Source organism: Salvelinus fontinalis, chromosome 9, assembly GCF_029448725.1.
Source record: "Salvelinus fontinalis isolate EN_2023a chromosome 9, ASM2944872v1, whole genome shotgun sequence".
NCBI lineage: Eukaryota > Metazoa > Chordata > Actinopteri > Salmoniformes > Salmonidae > Salvelinus > Salvelinus fontinalis.
This window is the reverse complement of record NC_074673.1, coordinates 45,939,237-45,964,631: the sequence shown is the minus strand read 5'-3', so window position 1 is coordinate 45,964,631 and position 25,395 is coordinate 45,939,237. Positions and strand designations below refer to the sequence as shown.

Below are 25,395 nucleotides of genomic sequence, written 5' to 3'. Positions count from 1 at the left end.
CACCCCTATAGTGAAGCATGGTGGTGGCAGCATAATGCTGTGGGAATGCAGGAGTGGCTTCGGGACAAGTCTCTGAATGTCCCAGCCAGAGACTGGACTTAAACCCGATCAAGCATCTCTGGAGAGACCTGGAAATAGATGTGCAGTGATACACCCCATGCAACCTGACAGAGCTTAAGAGAATCTGCAGAGATGAATGGGAAAAACTCCCCAAATACAGGTGTGCCAAGCTTGTTGCAGCATACCCAAGAAGACTTGAGGATGTAATTGTTGCCAAAGGTGCTTTATCAAAGTGCATGCCTAGTCCCCTCCTTTACCCACTGTATTCCCTGTTCACCCACGGCTGTGTAGCCAAGCACGACTCCAACACCATCGTTAAGTTTGCTGACTGACAACAATGAGACAGCCTGTAGGGTGGATGTCAGAGACCTGGCAGTGTGGTGCCAGGACAACAACCTCTCCCTCAACGTGAGCAAGACAAAGGAGATGATCGTGGACTACAGGAAAAGGAGGGCCGAACACGCCCCCATTCACATCGACGGGGCTGTAGTGGAGCGGGTCGAGAGTTTCAAGTTCCTTAGTGTCCACATCACCAGCAAATTATAATGGTCCAAACACACCAAGAAAGTTGTGAAGACAATGCCTTTTCCCCCTCAGGAGACTGAAATGATTTGGCATGGGTCCCCAGATCCTCAAAAAGTTCTACAGCTGCACCATTGAGAGCATCCTGACCAGTTGCATCATCGCCTGGTATGGCATCTGCTTGGCATCTGGCCGTAAGGCGCTACAGGGGGTAGTGCATTCTTCCCAGTACATCACTGGGGCCAGGATTCCTGACATCCATGACCCATATACTAGGCAGTGTCAGAGGAAGACCCCAAAAAATCTCAAAGACTCCAGTCACCAAACTCATAGACAGTTCTCTCTGCTACCGCACGGCAAGCGCGGTACTGGAGCGCCAAGTCTGGAGAGCCAATTCAAAAGGATCCCTAACAGCTTCTACCCCCAAGCCATAAAACTCCAGAAAAATTCATCAAATGGCCACCCAGGGTATTTGCATTGACTCCCCCCCCCCTCCACCTTTGTTAATACACTGCTGCTACTCGCTGTTTATTATCTATGCATAGTCACTTGACCCATACCTACATGTACAAATTACCTTGGCTAACCTGTACCACCGCACATTGACTGGTACCTCCTGTATATACAGTTGAAGTCGGAAGTTTACATACACCTTAGTCAAATACATTTTTATTGTGTTTTTCACAAATCCTGAATTTTAATCCTAGAAAAATTCCCTGTTTTAGGTCAGTTAGGATCACCACTTTATTTTAAGAATGTGAAATGTCAGAATAATAGTAGAGAGAATGATTTATTTCAGCTCTTATTTCTTTCATCACATTCCCAGTGGATCAGAAGTCTACGTACACTCAATTAGTATTTGGTAGCATTGCCTTTAAATTAATTAGCATTTAAATAATTTACCTTGGGTGAAATGTTTAGGGTAGCCTTCCACAAGCTTCCCACAATAAGTTGGGTGAAGTTTGGTCCATTCCTCCTGACAGAGCTGGTGTAACTGAGTCAGGTTTATAGGCCTCCTTGCTCACACACGCTTTTTCAGTTCTGCCGACAAATGTTCTATGGGATTGAGGTCAAGACTTTGTGATGGCCACTCCAATACCTTGACTTTGTTGTCCTTAAGCCATTTTGCCACAACTTCAGAAGTATGCTTGGGGTCATTGTCCATTTGGAAGACCCAATTGCGACCAAGCTTTAACTTCATGGCTGATGTCTTGAAATGTTGCTTCAATATATCCACATAATTTTCCTGCATCATGATGCCATCTATTTTGTGAAGTGCACCAGTCCCTCCTGCAGCAAAGCACCCCCACAACATGATGCTGCCACCCCCGTGCTTCACGGTTGGGATGGTGTTCTTCAGCTTGCAAGCGTCCCCCTTTTTCCTCCAAACATAACAATGGTCATTATGGCCAAACAGTTCTATTTTTGTTTCATCAGACCAGAGGACATTTCTCCAAAAAGTATGATCTTTGTCCCTATGCATTTGCAAACCGTAGTCTGGCTTTTTTATGGTAGTTTTGGAGCAGTGGCTTCTTCCTTGCTGAGTGGCCTTTCAGGTTATGTCGATATAGGACTCGTTTTACTGTGGATATAGATACTTTTGTACCTGTTTCCTCCAACATCTTCACAGGGTCCTTTGCTGTTGTTCTGGGATTGATTTGCACTTTTCACACCAAAGTACGTTCATCTCTAGGAGACGGAATGCGTCTCCTTCCTGAGCGGTATGATGGCTGCGTGGTCCCATGGTGTTTATACTTAAGTACTATTGTTTGTACAGATGAACGTGGTACCTTCAGGCATTTGGAAATTGCTCCCAAGGATGAACCAGACTTGTGGAGGTCTACCATTTTTTTCTGAGGTCTTGGCTGATTTCTTTTGATTTTCCCATGATGTCAAGCAAAGAGGCACTGAGTTTGAAGGTAGGCCTTGAAATACATCCACAGGTACACCTCCAATTGACTCAAATGATGTCAGAAGCTTCTAAAGTCATGAGATGATTTTCTGGCATTTTCCAAACTTTTTAGGGGCACAGTCAACTTAGTGTATGTAAACTTTTGACCCACTGTAATTGAGATACAGCTAATTATAAGTGAAATAATCTGTCTGTAAACAATTGTTGGATAAAATGACTTGTGTCATGCCCAAAGTAGATGTCCTAGCCAACTTGCCAAAACTATAGTTTGTTAACAAGAAATGTATGGAGTGGTTGAAAAACAGTTTATTTGACTCCAACCTAAGTGTATGTAAACTTCCGTAGCCTCATTATTGTTATTTTATTGTGTTATTTTATATTTATTTTTTACTTGAGTTTATTTTCTAAATATTTTCTAAATCTATTTTCTTAATACTGCCTTGTTGGTTAAGGGTGTAAGCAAGCATTTCATGGTAAGCTCTACACCTGTTGTATTCTGCATATTTGACTAAAAACATTTGATTTCATTTCATTTGTATGAAGGGTCTGAATACTTATGTAAATGTTATACTTCAGTTTTTTTCCTATATATATATAGTAGTTCCAAGAAGGCGTAGCAGTCGGACGTGTATTTGTCTTGTCTTGTCCCGTCTTGTCCCGCGTAAATAGTCCTCGTATTTTTTGTATACATTTCGTATATATTTTAATTTCACTTTCCATCTTGGAACTGAATATACATTCCCGCAACCAGCCTCACCCAATGTGGTACGGATCTGCTATTTTTTATACTTTAGAACCGTAACCCCAATCAGAAGCTAGCCAGATAACTAGCTACTAGCTAGTAGTCAGTTAGCCACTGCTGCGGTCTTCGCCCTTAACTCGGACACCAGCCAGATTCAGCTCGGGCAAATACCTGCCAGTCTGCAGGCGCGATATCAACCCAGAGAATATAGGACTGCTTTTTCTCTACCACATCACCGGATTCCTGACGCAAGCTCTGGACAATTACACCGGATCATCGTCGCTAGCTAGCTGCAACCAGGTGGCTACTACTGGCTAATACCTCTGTCCCGAAACAAGCACCAGTTAGCCTTGAGCTAGCCTCGAGCTAGGCCCATCTGCCGGCTAGCCGAAGAGGCCTACCAGCGAATTATTGGGCTACAATACCTCTTTTGCCAATTGGACTGGACCCTTTATTGCCGACACGGAGCCCCGCCGATCCATCACGACTGGTCTGCCGACGTAATTGTCCGAGATGGTTTCAACAGGCTTTTCCATTGCGACGTTTCTGAATACCCATCTGCTAATTATTAGCTGTCTTATCGGCTGCTATCTAAATAAATATACCGGACAATTTTTTTTTTCTTTTTTCCTGGGTCACTATATCTATTTGGCCAATTGGATCGATCCCCTCTACCACACGGAACCCCACTAATCTACCGACGGAAACGAACGAGGTGACAAAAAAAATAAAAAAATAAACAAAATAAAAACAGACCTCCATCCTATGTTATCTTGCTACCGATAGCCAGCTACCCGGCCAGCTGTCTGGATCGCCGTGCCCCCAACCAACCTCTACTCACTGGACCCTTATGATCACTCGATTAAGCATGCCTCTCCTTAATGTAAATATGCCTTGTCCATTGCTGTTCTGGTTAGTGTTTATTGGCTTATTTCACTGTAGAGCCTCTAGCCCTGCTCACTATATATCCAACCTCTCAGTTCCACCACCCACATATGCGATGACATCACCTGGTTTCAATGATGTTTCAAGAGACTATATCTCTCTCATCATCACCCATTACCTAGGTTTACCTCCACTGTATTCACATCCTACCATACGTTTGTCTGTACATTATTCCTTGAAGCTATTTTATCGCCCCCAGAAACTTCCTTTTACTCTCTGTTCTAGACGTTCCAAACGACCAATTCTCATAGCTTTTAGCCGTACCCTTATCCTACTCCTCCTCTGTTCCTCTGGTGATGTAGAGGTGAATCCAGGCCCTGCAGTACCTAGCTCCACTCCTATTCCCCAGGCGCTCTCTTTTGATGACTTCTGTAACCGTAATAGCCTTGGTTTCATGCATGTTAACATTATTACCAGCCTTTTCAACCTCTCTTTCGTGTCGTCTGAGATTCCCAAAGATTGGAAAGCAGCTGCGGTTATCCCCCTCTTCAAAGGGGGAGACACTCTAGACCCAAACTGCTACAGACCTATATCTATCCTACCCTGCCTTTCTAAGGTCTTCGAAAGCCAAGTCAACAAACAGATTACCGACCATCTCGAATCCCACCATACCTTCTCCGCTATGCAATCTGGTTTCAGAGCTGGTCATGGGTGCACCTCAGCCACGCTCAAGGTCATAAACGATATCTTAACCGCTATCGATAGGAAACAGTACTGTGCAGCCATATTCATTGACCTGGCCAAGGCTTTTGACTCTGTCAATCACCACATCCTCATCGGCAGACTCGACAGCCTTGGTTTCTCTAATGATTGCCTCGCCTGGTTCACCAACTACTTCTCTGATCGAGTTCAGTGTGTCAAAACGGAGGGTCTGTTGTCCGGACCTTTGGCAGTCTCTATGGGGGTGCCACAGGGTTCAATTCTTGGACCGACTCTCTTCTCTGTATACATCAATGATGTCGCTCTTGCTGCTGGTGAGTCTCTGATCCACCTCTACGCAGACGACACTATTCTGTATACTTCTGGCCCTTCTCTTGACACTGTGTTAACAACCCTCCAGGCGAGCTTTAATGCCATACAACTCTCCTTCCGTGGCCTCCAATTGCTCTTAAATACAAGTAAAACTAAATGCATGCTCTTCAACCGATCGCTGCCTGCACCTGCCCGCCTGTCCAGCATCACTACTCTGGACGGCTCTGACTTAGAATATGTGGACAACTACAAATACCTAGGTGTCTGGTTAGACTGTAAACTCTCCTTCCAGACTCACATCAAGCATCTCCAATCCAAAGTTAAATCTAGAATCGGCTTCCTATTCCGCAACAAAGCATCCTTCACTCATGCTGCCAAACATACCCTTGTAAAACTGACCATCCTACCAATCCTCGACTTCGGTGATGTCATTTACAAAATAGCCTCCAAAACCCTACTCAATAAATTGGATGCAGTCTATCACAGTGCCATCCGTTTTGTCACCAAAGCCCCATATACTACCCACCACTGCGACCTGTACGCTCTCGTTGGCTGGCCCTCGCTTCACACTCGTCGCCAAACCCACTGGCTCCAGGTCATCTACAAGACCCTGCTAGGTAAAGTCCCCCCTTATCTCAGCTCGCTGGTCACCATAGCAACGCCCACCCGTAGCACGCGCTCCAGCAGGTATATCTCTCTGGTCACCCCCAAAACCAATTCTTCCTTTGGCCGCCTCTCCTTCCAGTTCTCTGCTGCCAATGACTGGAACGAACTACAAAAATCTCTGAAACTGGAAACACTTATCTCCCTCACTAGCTTTAAGCACCAGCTGTCAGAGCAGCTCATAGATTACTGCACCTGTACATAGCCCATCTATAATTTAGCCCAAACAACTACCTCTTTACCTACTGTATTTATTTATTTTGCTCCTTTGCACCCCATTATTTCTATCTCTACTTTGCACCTTCTTCCACTGCAAACCAACCATTCCAGTGTTATTTTTTTTACTTGCTATATTGTATTTACTTCGCCACCATGGCCTTTTTATATTTTTTTATTTATTTATATATATATTTTGTTTGCCTTCACCTCCCTTATCTCACCTCACTTGCTCATATTGTATATAGACTTATTTTCACTGTATTATTGACTGTATGTTTGTTTTACTCCATGTGTAACTATGTGTTGTTGTATGTGTCGAACTGCTTTGCTTTATCTTGGCCAGGTCGCAATTGTAAATGAGAACGTGTTCTCAATTTGCCTACCTGGTTAAATAAAGGTGAAATAAATAAAAATATATATATATATATATATGGCTACAGAAGCATATAGCTTGGGTCTCCAAATTTCATCCAAAGTTATAAGGACAGCATTTAATAAACTTCACGGTGTCACGCACGTCATCTAGGAGATGACCGGACCAAGGTGCAGCGTCGTGAGCGTACATTTTCCTTTATTTTTAAATGTCGCCAACAAAAACAAGAAACAACAAAAATGAACGTGAAGCTCCGTCAGGCTATACATGCATTAATGAAGACAACTACCCACAACTAATGTGTAAAAACAGGCTACCTAAGTATGATTACCAATCAGAGACAACGATAGACAGCTGTCCCTGATTGAGAACCATACCTGGCCAAAACATAGAAACAGAAAAAATAGAAATAAAGAAACTAGAATGCCCACCCTAGTCACACCCTGGCTTAACCAAAATAGAGAATAAAAGCTTCTCTATGGCCACGGCGTGACACACAGTGGAAAAGGTGCTTTGTTGATGTGCTTCAGTTTGCTGTAATATGACTCATTTCACATTTGTCTTTAGCAATCACAAAGTAAAGTAGATCTACAACAATTGTCATTTATATTTACAATCCCCCTTATCCAAACGGCTTACTACTTTACCTAGCTGTTATCAATAGCCCTTATCAATTTGTAAATTACAGTGCATGGAGAATGGTGTTATTTCTATGGGAAAAAATAAAGTAAATGTTGCTTGCCCGATGTTATTCATCGTTTCATCGCGCTTAAAGGTGGTGGAATTATGAGGGAATTAAGTCAAGGTCAGAATGCAGCGTATCTGTTGACACATATCCGCCACACTTTCATTTCTTTGATTTTCACCCCAAATTAATAGCGGGTCAGGTCAGAATAGCTGTAGAGAGAAAAGTGCATAAAAAGGAAATTAAGGAAATTAAGTTCCATTTACGCGTGACAACCTCAGGTCGGAATTCCCCCCCTAAGTGACTACTAGATGTTACACATTCTAAATCATTAGGAAACAGAGATATTTCTTGAAACCTGCCCCTCTATGTATGCTCCTTTTTTCCTCCAGCCGTCCTTCAATCTCTCTCTCCATCTCTCCCAGGGCTGTGCTCCAAGTGGCAGTGGTCGCGCCTGAGGAGGAGGCGGAGGCCATCTTAGAGGCCAAGCTGGTGAAGATCCGGCGTAGCCAAGCAGAGAAGGAGAACCAGGAGCTTGAGCAGCTCAGACACAAGCAGGCTGAGGCCGAGCAGGAGCTGGAGGAGCTGAAGAGGAGGAGGGAGGAGAGACGCCAGGTCAGGGAGGGGGAGGAGCGCAGGAGCAGGGAGGAGGAGCACCAGCGCCTGGCCAAGGAGGAGGTGATGGTCAACTGCAGTGTACAGTACATACATAATGTGTAGCCTATGGCATTAAGAAACACAAACAGAAAGAGATGAAACTCAATATCTTACACATCAGCCGGTGGTGTAGTGCAGGGTAAACGTAAGTAAACACAGTTTATCCATCTTTTTTTTGTGAGTTTACTCACCTTTTCTGGAAAAATGCATTGAAAGTAAAGGGACAGTAACTTTTTTCAACGCGACCACGGTCATTTTAACCACCTACAGCATTATTTATTTTTTACCACTTAAATGTATACAAGGATGGGTATTCCGAGTCAAATAAAGAAAACCCTTTGAATGAATAGGTGTATCCAAACTTTTTACTGGTACTGTATATTTAGATAATTTAGCAGACACTCTTATCACACCATAGTGCCATCATTTGACTCTGTTTAAAGAGCCGTTCATTTGGATACCAATGGCTCTTCCATTTGGATCCCCAAATACAGGTGTGCCAAGCTTGTAGCGTCATACCCAAGAAGGCTCATGGCTGTAATCACTGCCAAAGGTGCTTCAACAAAAGTACTGAATAAAGGGTCTGAATAATTATGTAAATGTGATATTTCAGTTTTTAATTACTTTGGAAATTTGCTAAAATTTCTGAAAACCTGTTTTTGCTTTGTCATTATGGGGTATAGTGTGTTTATTGATGAGGAAAAATAAAACAATTTAATTCATTTTAGAATAAGGATGTAACGTAACAAAATATGGAAAAAGTCAAGGGGTCAGAATTCTTCCCGAATGCACTGTATATCTGCTAGATTTAGGACAAGCACCTGTTTTTATGATTTATTTTTTGACTGTCGTTTTTGCCATTTTTTTATTTGTTATTTAATGTGTTTCTCTGGGCTATAGGAGTAAAGGCCAAATTCAATATTTTATCAAATAGTTTTTTTATATAGTCAAAGGTTTGGACACACCTACTCATTCCAGGGTTTTTATTCCTTTGTACTATTTACTATATTGCAGAATAATAGTGAAGACATCAAACTATGAAATAACTCATGTGGAATCATGTAGTAAGCAAAAAAGTGTTAAACAAATCAAAATATATTTTATATTTGAGATTCTTCAAAGTAGCCACTCTTTACCTTGATGACAGCGTTCCACTCTCTTGGCATTCTCTCAACCAGCTCCATTAGGAATGCTTTTCCAACAGTCTTGAAGGGGTTCACATATATGCTCAGCACTTGTTGGCTGCTTTTCCTTCACTCTGCGGTCCAACTCATCCCAAACCACCTCAATTGGGTTAATGTTGGGTGATTGTGGAGGCCAGGTCATCTGATGCAGCACTACATCACTCTCCTTTGTCAACAATTAGCAATGGAGTCATGGTGACATCCCTGTGCAGTTTCAGACCTGTCCTGCAGCTCAGTTCAGAAGGACGACTGTGTCTTTGATGTGTCTGGGTGATTTAATATATAATACACCGCATTATTCGAGTTGGTTTGAGGTTTTTAAATCATGTGAAGCTGTGAAATGTGACGCTATATTAGGGAAATCTGAAGTCAACCCAAATTTACCACGGGCATTACAATTGGGTCACGTGCAGCTGCACTCAGAATTGATGATTACTTGCATGCTGCCAGCTGAGAGCTTGTGGCCAGGATAGAAACAAACCAAACCTTAATTTACGTTGTGATGCAGTCACAACCTCAAGTCTCACAAAATGTTGTTTTGGACGAGACTGACTTAATTACCAAAATTATCCTATTTATACTTTTCAGTCAATTTTGACAGTATAATAAATGTTTCTGACTCATATCAATGCCACATTGGCTGTTTTCTAAATGAGAAGTTGTTTAGAGTTAGTTGCTCTTTAATAATTGACCAATGAAAAAATAGCAAATTTCTAATGTAAAGCCTAAAAGTTGGTTCAAAAAAACTTTTAGATGACCAAATGATTAAATTGCTTGCCAATTTATTTATTAAATGTTTTTATGCACTGCAAAAATGAGCATGGACCTGAATGAGGCTCTCTCCCATTACCTGTTGTTCCTGCAGTGGGAATATCCTTCAGATAATGCTTTACTAAGTTATCTGCAGATAATTGTTGTCTGGAGCTCAAGAAGCTGTACTAGCAGCCTGCAAATTAGTGAGGCAAATGAACCGCTCTTTCACCGATGTAATTCGGTTCCTGACGTTCATTAAAAATATCCATTGTGTGTCTTCCTGTACAGGAAGAAAAGAGGAGGATGAAGGAGGACATAGAGAGGAGGAGGATGGAGGCAGCAGAGAGGATGAAGAGCCTCAGTACCTCCAGCGTGGACGGAGATGAGATGTTTAGCCCGCTCAGTCCCAAAGGCTCCGTCTACAAGGTAGCTAACGTTTCTGTTCCATTCATCTATACATCTATCTATACCTCAGGTTTGTAAATATTGCCCATGGTCATATATGACAAGCACCATTCTTGTGATGATATGGCAGTGAGTTTTTGAGATCATGGATATTTATACCTTTGGTTTTCTGTATAAAAAAAGTGCTCTATATTTCTATATTGTTTTACTACAACAACAAAAAATAACTAAAATTTCACTTTATACCATCTTTACAGCCATTGTGTTAAGTTTCAATCACGTAAGTTGCATGGGAGTGTTATAAATGTCAGCATTTGCCACAGGACATGTAGTGCGAGCAGGTCACACACATTCATGTATGGGTTTGCTGTGATGTGTGGGTTTGCTGAGACGTTTGTGAGACGTGTGCAACTTTTAGTTAGCTCTGACAGCATGCCTTTATGTACAAATTGGATACCACCATTGACTGAAAAAGTCAGAGACCATAATACAGGTGAAGTTGGAGGTTTACATACACTAAGGTTGGAGTCATTAAAACTCGTTTTTCAACCACTCCACAAAATGTCTTGTTAACAAACTATAGTTTTGGCAAGTCGGTTAGGTCATCTACTTTGTGCATAACACAAAGTCATTTTTCCCAAAATTGTTTACAGACAGATTACTTAATTTATAATTCCCTGTATCACAATTCCAGTGGGTTAGAAGTTTATGTACACTAAGTTGACTGTGCCTGTAAACAGCTTGGAAAATTCCAGAAAATTATGTCATGGGTTTAGAAGCTTCTGAAAGGCTAATTGACATCATTTAAGTCAATTGGAAGTGTAGGTGTGGATGTATTTCAAGGCCTACCTTCAAACTAAGTGCATCTTTGCTTGACATCATGGCAAAATCAAAAGAAATCAGCCAAGACCTCAGAAAACAATGGTAGACCTCCACAAGTCTGGTTCATCCTTGGGAGCAATTTCCAAAAGCCTGAAGGTACCACATTCATCTGTACAAACAATAGTACTTAAGTATAAACACCATGGGACTACGCAGCCGTCATACCGCTCAGGAAGGAGACGCATTCTGTCTCCTAGAGATGAATGTACTTTGTTGCGAAAAGTGCAAATCAATCCCAGAACAACAGCAAAGGATCTTGTGAAGATGCTGGAGGAAACAGGTACAAAAGTGTCTATATCCACAGTAAAACGAGTCCACTGCTCCAAAACTGCCATAAAAAAGCCAGACTATGGTTTGCAACTGCACATGGGGACAAAGATCATACTTTTGGAGAAATGTCCTCTGGTCTGATTAAACAAAAATAGAACTGTTTGGCCATAATGACCATTGTTATGTTTGGAGGAAAAAGAGGGAGGCTTGCAAGCCGAAGAACACCATCCCAACTGTGAAGCATGGGGGTGGCAGCATCATGTTGTGGGGGTGCTTTGCTGCAGGAGGGACTGGTGTACTTCACAAAATAGATGCCATCATGAGGCAGGAAAATTATGTGGATATATTGAAGCAACATCTCAAAACATCAGTCAGGAAGTTAAAGCTTGGTCGCAAATGGCTCTTCCAAATGGACAATGACCCCAAGCGTACTTCCAAAATTGTGGCAAAATTGCTTAAGGACAACAAAGTCAAGGTATTGGAGTGGCCATCACAAAGTCCTGACCTCAACCTTATAGAAAATTTGTGGGCAGAACTGAAAAAGCGTGTGCAAGCAAGAAGGCCTACAAACCTGACTCAGTTACACCAGCTCTGTCAGGAGGAATGGGCCAAACTTCACCCAACTTATTGTGGGAAGCTTGTGGAAGGCTACCCGAAACGTTTGACCCAAGTTAAACAATTTAACGCCAATGCTACCAAATACTAATTGAGTGTGTGTAAACTTCTGACCCACTGCGAATGTGATGAAAGAAATAAAAGCTGAAATAAATCCTTCTCTCTACTATTATTCTGACATTTCACATTCTTAAAATAAAGTGGTGATCATAACTGAACTTAAACAGGGAATATTTACTAGGATTAAATGTCAGGAATTATGAAAAACTGAATTTAAATGTATTTGACTAAGGTGTATGTAAACTTCCGACTTCAACTGTATATCATTGTATTTCAGCCCAAGTCCAAATGGTAGCTGTGACAGCCTGTGTTTACACTGTTCTGTGGTATTGTCCTTAACCCCTTCCACCTTGCTCTGCTTAAAAAGTAGGGTATTAAGTAATACAGGTAGTTGTCAGGATTATAGATAGGGTTTCCATGGGTTCATTTGTTTGGATTCAGACGTTTGCACGGCATGGCATGTTGTGAAGCGTTGTGCAGTGTAAAATGTTCTTGTTTGTTGTCAGTTGATTCGACTTGTCAGATCACACAGGGATTGAAATCCACTCAGATCTTGATTTACAAGCCTGGCTCATTACATTACATTATTACTGTCAGATGCATCTATTTATCTCTCATGAATTCTCTTCTTGTATTAACACTAATGAAGAAAATCTCTCAGTCACCTTCTACAAAAGGGCAAGTTCAGCTAGCTACTATAACTTTTACTTCCTGCCTTCTGTTTCTAAGCTGACTTTCCTCTCTGGGTACAGGGTTGCTATGTTGGTGCCCCTGCCTACATCCTTAGTGCTGTCATGAGCTTCCATCTGATTGTGTGTGTAATTTCAGAGAGAGAATGATGAGAGTTTGACAGCAGAAAATACATTATTGGTGAGTTGGTGTCAACATGCTCTGCTCTTTGATTCAGGTCCAGGGCTGAACAGTGAACAGTAACATAAGGGATTATTTTGTGTGGGAAGAACCAGAGCTTGGTGCTGGATACGTTGAAGTATGTTCTCTTTGGCAAGCAACCGTAGAGGACAGGACATTATGACCCTGGCTCAAACTAGAACTCCTCTGATAGAAATGTATTAGTATTTTGATAATGACTAACCTAAAACTTGTAATCCCAAACACATTTTCTTTACTATGATTCAGTCTGTAATGCATTAAATACACAGATTCAAGAGTAAGTAATGGGTTTCGAGATGGAAGTCTTCCCACACCCTGATTGCATTATAATTATGCCTGCAGTAAACCTTGGACTGAGGCAGAGTTTAAATCTGTCTTTGGTGATACGAACTGACAGATACAGGCATATGGAAACGGTTGAGAAAGACCAGCAGAAGATTTCTCTGTTTGCTGCTTAATATTGATCATGATAATCCCGTCTGACAATTCTAGAAGTCATGGAGCACTTCAACTGTTATATTCTAATTCCAAAACAATAACCTTTAACATCATCCTCATGTTTTTCAGATCACAGAAAGAACAGAATCCTTGAACCGGTCCCTAAAGAAAAGGTGAGCATCATTCAAGCATACAAGGCTTTTTCACAATGAGTAACACAAAGCAAACAAACAACTTCCACAGCCCCCGTTGTTCCACTTGTACTCTGAAATTCCTTCCCTCACTAATGCTTCGTTGTATCTTGAGGTTGACCAAAGTACTACTGGGCCTGGATGGAGAGTTGCTATCTGAGGCAGAACAGCAGCTATGCTGGCTAAATGGCTGGTGTGTAAATGTAAACATAGACAAAGAGGGCCAGTGGTGACCTCTAAATCTCTCTCAGTGCATCACCTTTGTCAGCCTGGATGATTTATAGCTTGGTTAACTCTGACCAGATGTGAGGGGTGGAGCCTGGGCTGGCTGGGTTCTCTCTGGTGGCTGGTGAGCTATAGCTCTGGACTGTGGGACGGCTCCATGCAGTCTGACTGCAGTAAGTAATCAGTGGTAAAGAGCTCTCAGCAGCTAGAGTAGTAGAGACCAAGCCAGAGTTTTAATTAATATTAAGACTGTGACTGAAAATAGGGTGTAATAACAACTTTATAGGGTGTGCACCCACTCTGCCCAGAATGCGCTGTGGTGAGGAAAATAAGTTCGAAAATACACTTTACTAAGACATATATGATTATTCATATTCTGAATCGTTCAGTGGAGTTCTTTCTCGAACATTTCATTAACAGTATATCCAAAAAGTGGGATTTCTTAACCTAATACATCCGATAATAATCCCTGAGCTCTGTTGACAGAGGGGTGCAGCTTTCTCGCAGCGACATTATGGATTTTACATGTTGTGGTGGTCATCTTCAAAGTTGCTTTTGCGGGTCGCGATTAGCATAACACGAGCTGAATTAAATGTAAAAGGCTTTGAAAATAAAAAAGCTTGCTCAGAGCTCAGTGCTCTGTTTACGTTTCACAGTGATAAGCTTACTTTTGTGAGAAATCTTCGAAAAAGAACAGGAATTTTGCATTAATATGAAAAGCGTATACTAAAATATCAAATACTACATGTAATGTCTCAAAATCGATATCTACCTCACCTCTATATTGTTTTAAATCTTTCGGATTCGATCCTACAAGGTTAAAAACTCCAATAATTTAAGAGCGGATTATGATAGAGTCATGAGGTTGGCTTCCTTAGAGGATTATCTACACAATTAACATGTGTTTTGAATATTTTTTTTACCCATTGGTCAAAATATGTTTTTCATTGGACACCGTAAACTTTATCTTCCAGGTGCAGGTTTGAGATCTGAGGAATTGAGTGTGACATTATGTTTTAGTCTAGGCAGATGTTTTAGGACAGAGGGAAGGATCACTGTGTGTTAGTCCTTTGATGTGGGCGTTCCACTCCCTTGTTGATGTGTGTAAAAACACTGTAAGACCGAATCAAATCTTTCCGGAGAAGAATACGGTTGACAGACAGCTTTCTTCACCCATTCACTTTTAACAGCCTCACTCATGCAGATAGAAAACATGACATCATTCAGAAAACCCAATTTCAACGTCTTTGCAGAACAAAACACCCTCCAAATAAAGATTTGAGGGCTGTGCACGTTTATGAAGTTAAAATAATCCTACCATGCCTGTAAAGAAACTATGTAATCCTCAAACTAACCAGCCATATCAGGCTAATGACTCACACATGCCTTTCATGGGAGCTCTCTTTTCAAATATAAATGGTTTTGAGGCCATGTTGAAATGCAGGAAATAGGGTCAGTATTTCCAGATTTGTCCCACACGGTTTGTTTTTCTGTTTAGTGTATATGTCTGAGATTAGGACTCTTGTGTAGTGGGGTTTAGGCAACTGGCAGCGTGTGTGTGTGTCTGTGTGTGTATGTGTGTGTGTGTATGTGTGTGTGTGTGCCTGTGTGCGTATGTAGGGGTCCTTTGCACTGGGTCCCACTGTGGTCAGTGAGCAAGCTTCATACTGGGCCTGAAAGACAGTCTTGACAGAAGCTGTAAGAGGTCACGTAATCCCATCCTAATGGCAGTGTAGATTCAAGTGGCTCATTTTACCAAGGGGGGTGTATCACAACAATGTGGAAAAGGGATATTTCACTTGGGGAGGGGAAGGATGATCCCCGTTCACTTGCGGGCCTATAGCCAGTCATATGAGATCTTTAAAATGTATTATTTTCTTCCAACAAACATTTTCACTGACCGAGTGTCTTTGTTTTGGATACAGCAACAGCTTCAAGAAGACACAGCCCCCTGTTCTCCTCGCCAAGATCGATGACAGGCTGGAGCAGTACACCCACGCCATTGAGGTTAGCTCCCACCTGGTAGCTCCCCCCTCCTCCCCTCTCTCCCTCCCTTCCTCCCAACAGACAGAGGCCCCATTGATGAAGGCTGTGTGATGAATGCTTTCATCTGGTGACTATTCAGCCAGACTTCTCAGTCCTCTTCTCTTCCTCTCTAAAGGTGACGCACTGTGTCAGTCTCACACACACAAAGTTACTGTAGTTAAACCTCAGCCTCACAGTCCGTCAAACCACCTCTACTTTATCATATAGGAGAGGATTGATGGGCACTTGAGGCTAGGCTAAGCTTGCTTTCTCATCTCTCATCTAATCTCTGTGGAGTCATACTATAAGTACGGTTGAAGTCTGAAGTTTACATACACCTTAGCCAAATACATTTAAACTCAGTTTTTCATAATTCCTGACATTTAATCCTAATAAATATTCCCTGTCTTAGGTCTGTTAGGATCACCACTTTATTTTAAGAATGTGAAATGTCAGAATAATAGAAGAGATAATTATTTATTTCAGCTTTTATTTCTTTCATCACATTCCCAGTGGGTCAAAAGTCTACATACACTCAATTAGTATTTGGTAGCATTGCCTTTAAATTGTTTAACTAGGTCAAATGTTTCGGGTAGCCTTCCACAAGCTTCCCACAATAAATTGGTGAATTTGACCCATTTGCGACCAAGCTTTAACTTCCTGACTGATGTCTTGAGATGTTGCTTCAATATATCCACATAATTTTCCTGCCTCATGATGCCATCTATTTTGTGAAGTGCACCAGTCCCTCCTGCAGCAAAGCACCCCCACAACAGGATGCTGCCACCCCCGTGCTTCATGGTTGGGATGGTGTTCTTCGGCTTGCAAGCCTCCCCCTTTTTCCTTCAAACATAATGATGGTCATTATGGCCAAACAGTTCTTTTTTGGTGTCATCAGACCAGAGGACATTTCTCCAATAAATACGATCTTTGTCCCCATGTGCAGTTGCAAACCGTAGTCTGGCTTTTTATGGCAGTTTTGGAGCAGTGGTTTCTTCCTTGCTGAGCTGCCTTTCAGGTTAGGTCGATATAGAACTCGTTTTATTGTGGATATAGATACTTTTGTATCTGTTTCCTCCAGGATTTTGACAAGGTCATTTGCTGTTGTTCTGGGATTGATTTGCACTTTTCGCAATTTTTTTTCTGAGGTCGTGGCTGATTTCTTTTGATTTTCCCATGATGTCAAGCAAAGAGGCACTGAGTTTGAAGGTAGGCCTTGAAATACATCCACATGTACACCTCCAAATGACTCAAATGATGCCTATCAGAAGCCATGACTTCATTTTCCGGAATGTTCCGAGCTGTTTAAAGGCACAGTCAACTTAGTGTATGTAATCTTCTGACCCACTGGAATTGTGATAGAGTGAATTACAAGTGAAATAATCTGTCTGTAAACAATTGTTGGAAAAATGACTTGTGTCATGCACAAAGTAGATGTCCTAACCGACTTGCCAAAACTATAGTTTGTCAACCACTCCATTTGTGGAGTGGTTGAAAAACAAGTTTTAATGACTCCAACCTAAGTGTATGTAAACCTCCAACTTCTACTGTACATGGGAGTAGAGTGTGTGTGTGAGTGAATAAGTGTTAGGGGCCTTCTTACTCCTTTCCCGTGAGGACAATGTTTCACAAGCCACTATTGCATTATACGATTACTACCATGCCTTGTTAACTTCTTTCTAAAGACGAAATACAATTTATTCGGAAAGTATTCAGACCCCTTGACTTTTCCAATTTTGTTACGTTACAGCCTTATTTTAAAAAATCCCTCATCAATCTACACACAATACTCCATAATGACGAAGCGAAAACAGGGTTTTTAGACATTTTTACAAACACATAAAACATTTAAAACAGAAATACCTTATTTACATAAGTATTCAGACCCTTTGCTATGAGATTTGAAATTGAACACAGGTGCATCCTGTTTCCATTGATCATCCTTGAGATGTTTCCACAACTTGATTGGAGTCCCCCTTAGTTAAATTCAATTGAATGGACATGATTTGGAAAAGCACACACCTGTCTTTATAAGGTCCCACAGTTGACAGTGCATGTCAGAGCAACAATCAATCAATGAAGTTGAAGGAATTGTCCGTAGAGCTCAGAGACACGATTGTGTCGAGGCACAGACCTGTGGAAGGGTACCAAAACATTTCTGCAGCATTGAGGGTCTCCAAAAATACAGTGGCCTCCATCATTCTTAAATGGAAGAAGTTTGGAACCACCAAGACTCTTCCTAGAGCTGCCCGCCCGGCCAAACTGAGCAATTGGGGGAGAAGAACCTGATGGTCACTCTGACAGAGCTCCAGAGTTCCTCTGTGGAGATGGGAAAACCTTCCAGAAGGACAACCATTTCTGCAGCGCTCCACCAATCAGGCCTTTATGGTAGAGTGGCCAGACAGAAGCCACTCCTCAGTAAAAGGCACGTGACATCTCGTTTGGAGTTTGCCAAAAGGCACCTAAAGGACGCTCAGACCATGAGAAACAAGATTCTCTGGTCTGATGAAACCAAGATTTAACTCTTTGGCCTGAATGCCAAGCGTCACATCTGGAGGAAACCTGGCACCATCCCTATGGTGAAGCATGGTTGTGGCAACATGATGCTGTGGGGTTGTTTTTCAGCGGCAAGGACTGGGAGACTAGTCAGGATCCAGGGAAAAATGAACGGAGCAAAGTACAGAGAGGTCTGTGATGAAAACCTGCTCCGTGAGCTCAGGACCTCAGACTGAGGAGAAGGTTCACCTTCCAACAGGATAACGACCCTAAGCACACAGCCAAGACAACTCAGGAGTGGTTTCGGGACAAGTCTATGAACGTCCTTGAGTGGCCCAGCCAGAGCCCAGACTTCGATTGATGGGGGGGAAAAAAAACAATTTAATACATTTTTGAATAAGGCTGTAACGTAACAAAATCTGGAGAAAAGAAAACACTTTCCAAATGCACTGTATGCAGTGTTGACCGTGAATGCAGTCTTCACTAATGTGGGTACATTCCTTTTAAATTTCAATCATGCTAAAACGCTGAACTTCAGTAATACAGATTGAATCCAGTCCTATGTTACTCATTATGTCAAACTATGTTATATTGTGGTTCATTTTTACTTGCTGTGCTTCATTTTCATACTATCTAATTTCCCCCTAATCAGACTTTATAAATATCAGTGAACAAGCTTGATATATTTTTCTTTTTGATCTAGAGTTCTGTTATTTCTATGCAAATTCCATGCAATTCTGAATGTAAAGTATATCACATTGTTATGTTGTGTAGTACTCCCAGGAGGCCAAGGCAGCCAAACAGGGCCTGATGGACATCCCCATGTCACCTGAGGCAGTGTCCTCCAAGAAGCACTTGTTTGAGGCTGGAGAGGCTTGGAACCAGAGCCCGTCCAAAGGCACACCATCCAAGGCAAGGAAACACCAACTTGACGTTACATACTGTACACATGAATGACTAAAGTCAAAGTCCAATTTATTTCTCACCATCGCTAATGACATTATACATCCACCAACATAAATAGACCCTTATCAGTGTTTTCCCCTAGGATTTTTTTCAGCAGCGGTGGCAAAGTTAGCGTAGGGGGCGGGGCATTGTAGTGGATGTGGCCAATGGTGCTGTCCAACATTTCTAGAGTCCCTCCTCTTGGTCGCAGACAAAATGTTGTTTTAAAACAAATTGACTGCCATTCCATACATTTTTCCATGGGGCGGAGAGAGACATTTTTACAGTTTTAGAGCTAATTTCCTGCAATTATATACATTTTGCAATGGCTTATGCCCTGCTCTTTTGCCATCTGAGTGACTCAAACATTATAACAACATCAATTGTGGCCCCATGCCATGACATTTTGGGAATTTTAGATTCCCCCTGACTGTCAAATGTTTATTTTGGTGATTGTTCATTCTCAAAGATGATCTTATTTAAAAATATATAGCTCCATTATCTTTTCTACATACATTATATCTGTTGTTAGTCATTTAAGTTTACACTGAAAACATTTAACCATCCCGAAAATTATACGAAAATTATACATATACTGAACAAAAATGTAAATGCAACATGCAACAATTTCAAAGATTTTACTGAGTTACAGTTCATATAAAGAAATCAGTTAATTGAAATAAATGAATTAGGCCTTAATCTATAGATTCACATCACTGGGAATACAGATATGCATCTGTTGGTCACATATACCTTAAAAAGAAAAGTAGGGGAGTGGATCAGAAAACCAGTCTGTATCTGGTGTAACCACCATTTGCGTCGTGCGGCGCGACACATCTTCTTCGCAGAGAGTTGATCAGGGTGTTGATTGTGGCCTGTCAAATGTTGTCCCACTCCTCTTCAATGGCTGTTGCTGGATATTGGTGGGAACTGGAACTTGCTGTCATACACGTTGATCCAGAGCATCCCAAACAAGCTCAATGGTTGACATGTTTGGTGAGTATGCAGGATGTGGAAGAACTGGAACAGTCTTCACCTCATGTTTCAGCATGATAATGCATGGCCCCATGTTGCAAGGAGCTGTACACAATTCCTCTGGAATTCACTCTGCCAGACCCCTGACTCAATCAGCTCTCATTCCCTCATCCTTCACAGTAGAAGCATCAAACAAGGTTGTAAAGACTGTTGACATCTAGTGGAAGCCTTGGGAAGTGGAATATGACCCCATAGACACTGTAAATTGGATAGGCAAACCTACAAACCTCAGATTTCCCACTTCCTGGTTGGATTTTTTCTCAAGTTTTTGCCTGCCATATGAGTTATGTTATACTCACAGACATCATTCAAACAGTTCTAGAAACTTCAGTGTTTTCTATCCAAATCTACTAATAATATGCACATCTTAGCTTCTGGGACTGAGTAGCAGGCAGTTTACTCTGGGCACCTTATTCATCCAAGCTACACAATACTGCCCCCAGCCATAAGAATTTAAAACATGTTGGTATTACAGACTCGGACAGGGAGAGGTTGAAAATGTCAGTAAAGACACTTGCCAGTTGGTCAGCGCATGCTCGCAGTATGTGTCCTGGTAATCCATCTGGCCCCGCGGCCTTGTGAATGTTGGCCTGTTTAAAAGTCTTACTCACATCGGCTGCAGAGAGCGTGATCACACAGTCTTCTGGAACAGCTGGTGCTCTCATGCATGTTTCAGTGTTATTTGCCTCGAAGCAAGCATAGAAGTAGTTTAGCTCGTCTGGTAGGCTTGTGTCACTGGGCAGCTCTCTGCAGTGCTTCCCTTTGTAGTCTGTAATGGTTTGCAAGCCCTGCCACATCCGACGAGCGTCAGTGCTGGTGTAGTACGATTCGGTCTTAGTCCTGTATTGACACTTTGCCTGTTAGATGATTCGTCGGAGGGCACAGCTGGATTTCTTATAAGCTTCCGGGTTAGAGTCCCGCTCCTTTAAAGCGGCAGCTCAGTGAGGATGTTGCCTGTAATCAATGGCTTTTGGTTGGGGTATGTACGTACGTACGATCACTGTGGGGACGACGTCATCGATGCACTTATTGATGAATCCAATGACTGATGAGGTGTACTCCTCAATGTCATTGGAGGAATCCCAGAACATATTCCAATCTGTGCTAGCAAAACAGTTCTGTAGCTTAGCATCTGCTTCCTCTGACTACTTTTTTATTGATCTAGTCGCTGGTGCTTCCTGCTTAATTTTTGCTTGTAAGCAGGAATCAGGAGGATCGAATTATGGTCAGATTTGCCAAATGGATGGCGAGGGAGATCTTTGTATAATTCTCTGTGTGTGGAACAAAGGTTGTACATTCTCTGTGTGTGGAACAAAGGTGGTGTATTCCCTCTGGTCGCACATTTAACATGCTGATAGAAATTTGGTAAAACGGATTTAAGTTTCACTGCATTAAAGTCCCCGGCTACTAGGAGCTGCGCCTGGGGATGACCGTTTTCTTGTTTGATTATGGAGGAATACAGCTCATTCAATGCTGTTTTAGTGCAAGCCTCAGTATGTGGTGGTATATAAACAGCTACAAAAAATACAGATAAAAACTCTAGGTAGATAGTGTGGTCTACATCTTATCATGACATACTCTTCCTCAGGCGAGCAACTCGAGACTTCCTTAGATATCATGCACCAGCTGTTATTTACAAAAATACAAAGTCCGCCGCCCCTTTCTTATCAGACACCGCTCTTCTATCCTGCCAGTACAGCTTTTAACCAGCCAGCTGTATGTTGATAGTGTCGACGTTCAGCCACGACTCCGTGAAGGATAAGATATTACAGTTTTGAATGTCCAGTTGGTAGTTTAATCCTCCGAATAGGTCATCTATTTTATATTGTAACGTGGAAAAAGTCAAGGTGTCATTCTAGTTCTGGTTGGCATTCTCTCAACCAGCTTCACCTGGAATGCTTTTCCAACAGTCTTGAAGGAGTTCCCACATATGTTGAGAACTTGTTGGCTGCTTTTCTTTCACTCTGCGGTCCAACTTATCTGATTGTGGAGGCCAGATCATCTGATGCAGCACTCCATCACTCTCCTTCTTGGTCAAATAGTCTTGACACAGCCTGGAGTGTTGGTTCATCCTTTTGAAAAACAAATTATAGTTCCACTAAGCGCAAACCAGATGGGATGGTGTATCACTGCAGAATGCTGTGGTAGACATGCTGGTTAAGTGTGACTTGATTTCTAAATAAATCACTGACAGTGTCACCAGCAAAGCACCCCCACACCATCGACACCTTCTCCTCCATGCTTCACGGTGGGAACCACACATGCGGAGATCATTCGTTCACCTACTCTTCGTCTCACAAAGACACAGGTTGGAACCAAAAATCGAATCTCAAAAATCTCAAGACTCATCAGACCAAAGGACAGATTTCCACCTCTCTTATGTCCATTGCTCGTGTTTCTTGGCCTAAGCAAATCTCTTCTTATTATTGGTGTCCTTTAGTAGTGTTTCTTTTCAGCAATTTTACCGTGAAGGCCTGATTCACGCAGTCTATTCTGAACAGTTGATGTTGAGATGTGTCTCTGACTTGAACTTTGTGAAGCATTTATTTGGGCTGCAATTTTTACAGCAGAGGTAACTCTGGGTCTTCCTTTCCTGTGGCGGTCCTCATAAGAGTCAGTTTCATCATAGAGCTTGATGGTTTTGTGACTGCACTTGAAGAAACTTTCAAAGTTCTTGAAATGTTGCGGATTGACTAACCTTCATGTTTTAAAGTAATGATAGACTGTCGTTTCTCTTTGCTTATTTGAGCAGTTCTTGCCATAATATAGACTTGGTATTTTACCAAATAGGGCTATCTTCTGTATACCACATCTACCTTGTCACAACACAGCTGATCAGCTCAAATACATTAAGAAGGAAAGAAATACCCCAATTTTTTTTTAACAAGGCACACCTGTTAATTGAAATGCATTCGAGGTGACTTCCTAACAAAGCTGGTTGAGAGAATGCCAAGAGTGTGCAAAGCTGTCATCAAGGCAAACCTTGAAGAATGTCAAATCTGAAATATATTTTCTTTTTTTTGGTTACCACATGATTCCATATGTGTTATTTCAAACGTGTGATGTCTTCACTATTATTCTACAATGTAGAAAATAGAAAAAATAAAGAAAAACCCTGGAATAAGTAGGTGTGTCCAAACTTTTGACTGGTACTGTATAAAGTGGAGCGGCGGCAACAATTTAGCAGCAGTGCTTATGGATACAAAACATGCTCTTTACTTACAGTAGCTGCCTTGAGTTATGCAGCAGACTAGAGACACAGACATACCTAGCTAGCGCTTTCAAAATACATTTTCACACTGTGCAGATGTCTAAATATATCAGTCCTAATGCTCCTCTCCATGCTATTGTATGGGTGTGATCTCACACCTCTGTTTATAGTCCTCCCACCCCAGGCCATAGCCCCTGACTCTTCCTGATGTGTTTAATTACTGCATCTCATTCGTCGTGTGCAGGCCAAGGTTCTTTGAGGTATCCGGAAAAGGCATGGCAACTTGACCCGGGGCGAGAGGAATAACAAACACCCTGTGAGCCACAGCGGTAGAGATAAGAGGCGCTTAAGGCTGTTGTTTATTTTTACTCTACCACAAATGTGTGGTTTCCCCCAGCCCCTCTCTCCTGTACCTCAGAGGTATTCAATAGTATGTAGCAGTAGCTGTTAACCTGCCCACCCAAAACCAAATCTATTGTGTGTGCTGGACAGCTACATTTATATGTAAGTCTGTCACAAGACACTATCGCATGCATGCTGAATGGAAGTGTCTTATTGAATGCCTGAGTTGACGTCTGTCTGGGTGTGTGTCAGCAGAATGCTGAAGGTCTGAAGGTGGGTGTGGCAGACCTGATCACCCAGTGGGTGAAGGGGAACCCAGATGGCACAAGCAGGAACTCGCCCCCGAGACCAGCTGTAAGTTTATCTCAGAACAGAGCCATGTACAGTATATATGGGTATACATTTAATGTATATGGCTCTGCATTTCACCAGTCTCCACCTGAGTCATCTTGGTTAACCCAGAACTAAAGTCTTGCATAGCTAATTGGTCAGCTTCTTGATTAAGTTCTGGTTCCATAAGTGTTAAGAGAGGCGATGAAGAGATACTAGAACAAGGAGCTCCAACCTCTCTCTCTGCAAGTTACGGACAAGTTTATGGGCCAAATGTCTTCTCCCTTTCTGAAAATCGAAACATGCCAACACCTGCGAAATCATGATTTGTCTAAATAACCTGTGACGAAAAACCCAAGCACCGGAACTAATGCTTAGCTATCAGTGCCCATACTATAAAGAGATCTATAAAGAGATCTATGGTACCATTTATGTTTATGTATTCAGCTCACAAGAGATTACTTGTGGAATATACACTAACACAAACGGCTTCCCTGTCACTATTCTCTAGCACTGGCATCACCTTTACATAGGTGGCTTAAGGTTGGACAATGTTGTACGATGACACACGGGGTGTCGCATCCCCTTTACAGAGACTGAATCCTTTTCATCAAAACACAGCATTAGTGAAACATGTGTGTATCTACTTCCTTTACTTTCCTTCCTCAGTCTTCTTATTTCAACTCTCTTCATGTCCTCCCTTCTCAAGGTAACTGCTCTTTTCGCTTTCATTCCCTATCCTCTCAGTTTACTTCTGAACTATTCCACACGTAAGTGTTGGCAGTACAGCTGTGTACAGGCATGCAGAGAATCAGAGGAGCGTGTGTGCAGTGAGCTTTATCCAAGGCTGCCCCCTTCTGGGGTGTAATTCTGTTGTGGCAGTTCAGAACCAAAGCCAAGAGGATTGCTTGTTTTGCATGGCTGATAAAAGCATTTGATATACAGCTGAGTTTCTGTTTGGTGCTGTTCATTCCTCAGGATGTAAAAGCTGGTGACGTGATGCAGAAAAAGAACATGTGGGAGATCATTGGAGAAACATCCCCTGGGAGATTAGGGGCAAAGGTGAGCACACTCACTCGCATGCAGACATACACACATTGATACACACATACAGTATTTGAATATTCTGTGACAAACTCAGTGTATTTACTGTGGCAAATGATCTCTGTTTTAAATCAGTCCATATGCTTTTCAGGGCAATCCATCTGGTAAAAGGTACAAATTTGTGATGACTGCTCATGGCAAATATGAGAAGATACCTGTTGATGATGATGAATATATGGATGAATACACCAATGGAAAAGCAGGTGAGATGACTGGGTCTATACAATAATCATACACTTTAAA

General features: G+C 42.0%; 1 protein-coding gene across 3 annotated transcripts in view; it reads left to right on the top strand.

The window, feature by feature from the left end:
* The window catches only part of LOC129862700 (non-muscle caldesmon-like), a 61,580-nt gene that overhangs the window by 22,784 nt on the left and 13,401 nt on the right, over nucleotides 1–25,395 (top strand). Inside the window, exons 5-13 of one of the 3 annotated variants that reach the window (XM_055934598.1) lie at nucleotides 7,519–7,771; nucleotides 9,976–10,113; nucleotides 12,748–12,789; nucleotides 13,378–13,421; nucleotides 15,590–15,671; nucleotides 18,960–19,097; nucleotides 23,974–24,072; nucleotides 25,027–25,110; nucleotides 25,244–25,355. In XM_055934598.1, coding sequence (XP_055790573.1) covers nucleotides 7,519–7,771; nucleotides 9,976–10,113; nucleotides 12,748–12,789; nucleotides 13,378–13,421; nucleotides 15,590–15,671; nucleotides 18,960–19,097; nucleotides 23,974–24,072; nucleotides 25,027–25,110; nucleotides 25,244–25,355 — 992 coding nt within the window. The remainder of the gene's footprint in view (nucleotides 1–7,518; nucleotides 7,772–9,975; nucleotides 10,114–12,747; nucleotides 12,790–13,377; nucleotides 13,422–15,589; nucleotides 15,672–18,959; nucleotides 19,098–23,973; nucleotides 24,073–25,026; nucleotides 25,111–25,243; nucleotides 25,356–25,395) is intronic. The other 2 variants (XM_055934600.1, XM_055934599.1) reach the window with 2 other exon arrangements.